This window comes from Mustela erminea, chromosome 12 (assembly GCF_009829155.1).
Source record: "Mustela erminea isolate mMusErm1 chromosome 12, mMusErm1.Pri, whole genome shotgun sequence".
NCBI lineage: Eukaryota > Metazoa > Chordata > Mammalia > Carnivora > Mustelidae > Mustela > Mustela erminea.
This window is the reverse complement of record NC_045625.1, coordinates 80,296,653-80,300,941: the sequence shown is the minus strand read 5'-3', so window position 1 is coordinate 80,300,941 and position 4,289 is coordinate 80,296,653. Positions and strand designations below refer to the sequence as shown.

The 4,289-nt window shown below is 40.3% G+C and overlaps 1 protein-coding gene across 1 annotated transcript; it reads right to left on the bottom strand.

Moving 5' to 3' along the window:
• Positions 1-1,848: 1,848 nt before the first annotated feature.
• LOC116570859 (elongin-C-like) lies at positions 1,849-2,333 on the bottom strand. The gene has a single exon (XM_032308448.1). The coding sequence runs from the start codon at positions 2,273-2,275 to the stop codon at positions 1,937-1,939; it is 339 nt and encodes a 112-aa protein (XP_032164339.1). The 5' UTR covers positions 2,276-2,333; the 3' UTR covers positions 1,849-1,936.
• Between the last annotated feature and the right edge of the window lie 1,956 nt (positions 2,334-4,289).

Sequence of the window (4,289 nt, the reverse complement as noted above, 5' to 3'; positions counted from 1 at the left end):
AACATGGGCCTCTCATTGCCAAATATTCTGACTATTCCAGAGAAGCCAGGAATCAGCATTTTATGGAAAATCTCCCAATTTTATGTATTTAGAGTTTCGATATTTCAGAATATTGTAGGCCTTAACCAAAAACAAGCGTTAGAGTGAACTACCAGTTTTCCATCTCTGCCTTGGTTGTACCCTTCTTGGGGCAACCATAGTATTAGATTGAACTACAGGAAATTGTTGAGTGGCAGTTTCATAGGCTTCAGTTTGATACTTTGATCTTCCCAACAGTACAGCATGTAAAACATTGGAGAATGATTATTCGAGAATGGCTTGAGTTGTTTCATAAACCTTGGGTGCAGGATATCAGACTTCTTAAATTTTTGAATAATTTTGGCTTTTCCTTCCCAGAGTCTGCCCCAACCAGCATTGATTGGTATGTATGACATACAGTGTCATTTACTTTTCCATCTTTCATCCCCTTTGCTTTCCTGTGGAGGAAAACACTCCAAATTTACCTAATCTATAGTGTGGGACAAGTCCTGTGATGCTCTGGTCCATTCAGAAGCAGACAGCTCTTTTGCTCTAAGCATATTCTTTCTCTCTGTCCTATTCAGTACCTGGGACATGGCTGTGGCTTTCAAGGATGTGATACCCAGTAAGGAGACATTCCATTTTGTGTGAGAGTGGAAAGAAGGGCCTCACACTGGTAGAACCCTACACTCTCTCCTCATAGTCTTGGGGAGTCCAGCTCTCCGCCAGGTTGGGCCACTCCCCTCTCCTTCAAACTTCGGAGCACTTTCGTTCTCAGACAATCTAAAGTTTTGTATCACAGGGCCAGGATTTTGTGAAAAGCAAAGAAGGAAGAGGAAGGTTAGTCTTCAAGGGTAGAAACTCACATCCAAGTTTTGAGCCTTCAGTCAAGAAGACATTACACAGTTTGAAGTTGCCTCTTCCATTCTCATACAGCACAAGGATATCAGTAAATCATGGTGCTACCTGTATTTACGCAAAACCCTCCCCGACTTACATTGTATAGCTCACACACTTAGCAGGGTGTCTGGCACATAGTAGACACCCCAAAATTGATCAGCGAATTAGCCTAAATATACCAGTTTTATACTGAGAAAGAAAGGGAAGGAGAGCGAAACAGAGCAGAGAAAGAGTTTAGAGGAGGAGGAAAAGCAGGAGGGAGAGAAATGGATAATTACTGAGTTCTGACTATTATTTCTTGTTATTGTCTTGCATTTCTTGTTACTGCAGTTAATCCCGCCCTCCCCAAATGAGTACACAGGCATTTTCATCTGCATTTTATGTGACAGGAAGCTGAAGCTGAGTGAGAGGTTAAGTAAGTTACCCAACATCATGGAGCTTCTTAGTTGCCGAGTTGGGATTAGACCAATACATCTCTCACTCCAGTGTCCTGCCAAGTGCACACCTGTACCAAATATTCCCGACTAATCTGGTGATCCTTGGGACTCTGGTGAAAACTGCCTGCGTTTGATGAATTCAAAATAATGTTAAATATCCTCCTGTTGTCTGGCCTGGGGTCCCCACGGAGTGAAATACAGGGAGGTGGAAGCCAACCCCAAGGGCTGGTTTCCACAGTGGCCAAATGTGATGTGGCACATCACAACTTCCACTTTATTGTCTCTGGGAGAAGTTCCGTGCCCTCAGTTATCAAGTTCTGTGCATTCTTTTGTTTATTTGTTTGTTTCTTTTTTTTTTTTTGACATATTTGTTTATTTCTCAATGTGAAAATGTCCTTAATTTGTTAATGTAGCAAACAAATTTCTACTCTGATTGCTATGCAAAAGAATAGAAGATAATCTGCTTTGCAATGAACTTTAAAGTTCAACTGGCAACATGCTATATATGAAAAAAAATTACTAACCGAACTACAGGTATTAAATACTGAAAAACGTTAACAGTTTGTTATAATTTATTTTATTTAACAATCTAGGAAGTTCGCAGCCATCAGCAGTTCTAGTGCAATTTCAGGTGCAATTGGGAATTCAGGAATCTCTGTGGAGCTGTTAGTGTAGCGAACCTTGTTGGTAAGATACATGCATACTTTTGATAGCACATGTGAAGGGATCTCTCTAAAATTGACTTCCTTAGTTTCGTTCTCAGCAAACTGACCTGGGCCACTCAACATGGCTTTTATTGTTCCGGATGTTAGTGCATGTTCTCTTTTTACAATAAATTCATGACCATCCGAAGATATCAATTTGACATACAGGGCATCAGGGCCTTCACACCCACCACAGGTTTTCTCTTCTCCATCCATTATATTCTTAGGAAATTCTGCTTTACTTCTATAGGAACTTTGGTAGTTTCGTGGTGAGGCAGGGACACTGTCCTGTTTTCTTCTTCTTTTTTCTTTTTAATTTAAAATCAATTTAATTAACATATAGCATATTATTAGTTTCATAGGCAGAGTTTAGTGACTCATCAGCTGCTTATAACATACAGTGCTCATTACATCAAGTGTCTGGGGGATGCCCATCCCCCAGTTACCCCCTACCCCCCACCCCCTTCCAGCAACCCTCAGTTTGTTTTCTATAGTTAAGAGTCTCTTATGATTTGTCTCCTAGTTCTGTGCATTCTAATGGCTCTGAACACCCTTTTCTAAAGGGGAGTGCTCCCCTGCTACTCTGTAATAATCTTTTTCTGATATGAGGCCTTTTACTAATGCCAGTTGTTTTTTCATTGTAAGCTCCTAAGAGGACTAAGCATCAGGACACTCATGCTGTCCATGAAAAATTACATGTGATTATTACTCTAGCTGAGAAAGAGTGCCTTGTGTCCCTAGAATATAAAGCTGAATGTTCCAGATGGACAAGAGCTTGTGGGGTTCCACACCACTCAGGGGACAGTTTGTTCCTTTCCTTTGCACTTTCTTTATTTTCAGTCCTCCTGATGTCTCTGCATCTACAGAAACTCCTTTAAAGGATTGCCTACTCCAGCTAAGGCAATTCTCTGTGTCTAAAAGTCTCTGATTAATTTCAGTCCAATAATGGTAGGATTTATTTTCCATAGAACCCAGATTAAGGAGATTGATTTGACACATTACTGGTGTATTAATAGAATATCAGTTCAGTGTTGAAAAAGAAAACCAAAACTGGTGGCATCACAATTCTGGACTTCAAGCTCTATTACAAAGCTGTAGTCATCAAGCTCTATTACAAAGACAGTATGGTACTGGCACAAAAACAGACACATAGATCTATGAAACAGAACAGAGAGCCCAGAAATAGACCCTCAACTCTATGGTCAGCTAATCTTTGACAAAGCAGGAAAGAAGAGCCAGTTGGAAAAAAGACAGTCTCTTCAACAAACAGTATTGGGAAATTTGGACAGGTATATACAGAAGAATGAAACTGGACCATTTCCTTACACCATACACAGAAATAGACTCAAAATGGATGAAAGGCCTAAATATGAGACAGGAATCCATCAAAATCCTAGGAGAAAACACAGGCAGCAACTTCTGTGACCTCGCCTGCAGAAAGTTCTTGCTAGAGATGTCCCCAAAGGCAAGGGAAACAAAGGCAAAAATGAACTATTGGGACTTCATCAAGATAAAAAGCTTTTGTACAGCAAAGGAAATAGTCAACAAAACTAAAAGACAACTGACAGAGTGGGAGAAGGTATTTGCAAATGACATATCAGATAAATGGCTAGTATCCAAAATCTATAAAGAACTTATCAAACTCAACATCAAAGAACAAATAATCTGATCAATAAATGAGCAGAAGACATGAACGGACATTTCTCAAAAAAGGACATCTAAATGGCCAACGGACCCATGAAAAATTGCTCAATATCGCTTGGCATCAGGGAAATACAAACCAAAACCACAGTGAGATACCACCTCACACCAGTCAGAATGGCTAAAATTAACAAGTCAGGAAACAACAGATGTTGGCAAGGATGCAGAGAAAGGGGAACCCTCCTACGCTGTTGGTGGGAATGCAAGCTGGTACAGCCACTTTGGAAAACAGTATGGAGGTTCTTCAAAAAGTTGAAAATAGAGCTACCCCATGACCCAGAAATTGCACTACTGTGTATTTACCCCAAAGATACAAATGTGATCTGAAGGGGCACCTCTACCCCAATGTTTATAGCAGCAGTGTCCACAATAGCCAAACTATGGAAAGAGCCCAGATGTCCATCAACAGATGAATGGATAAAGAAGATGTGGCATATATACACACAATGGGATATTACTCAGCCATCAAAAATTGAAATCTTGCCATTTGCAGTGATGTGGATGGAACTGGAAAGTATTATGCTAAGTG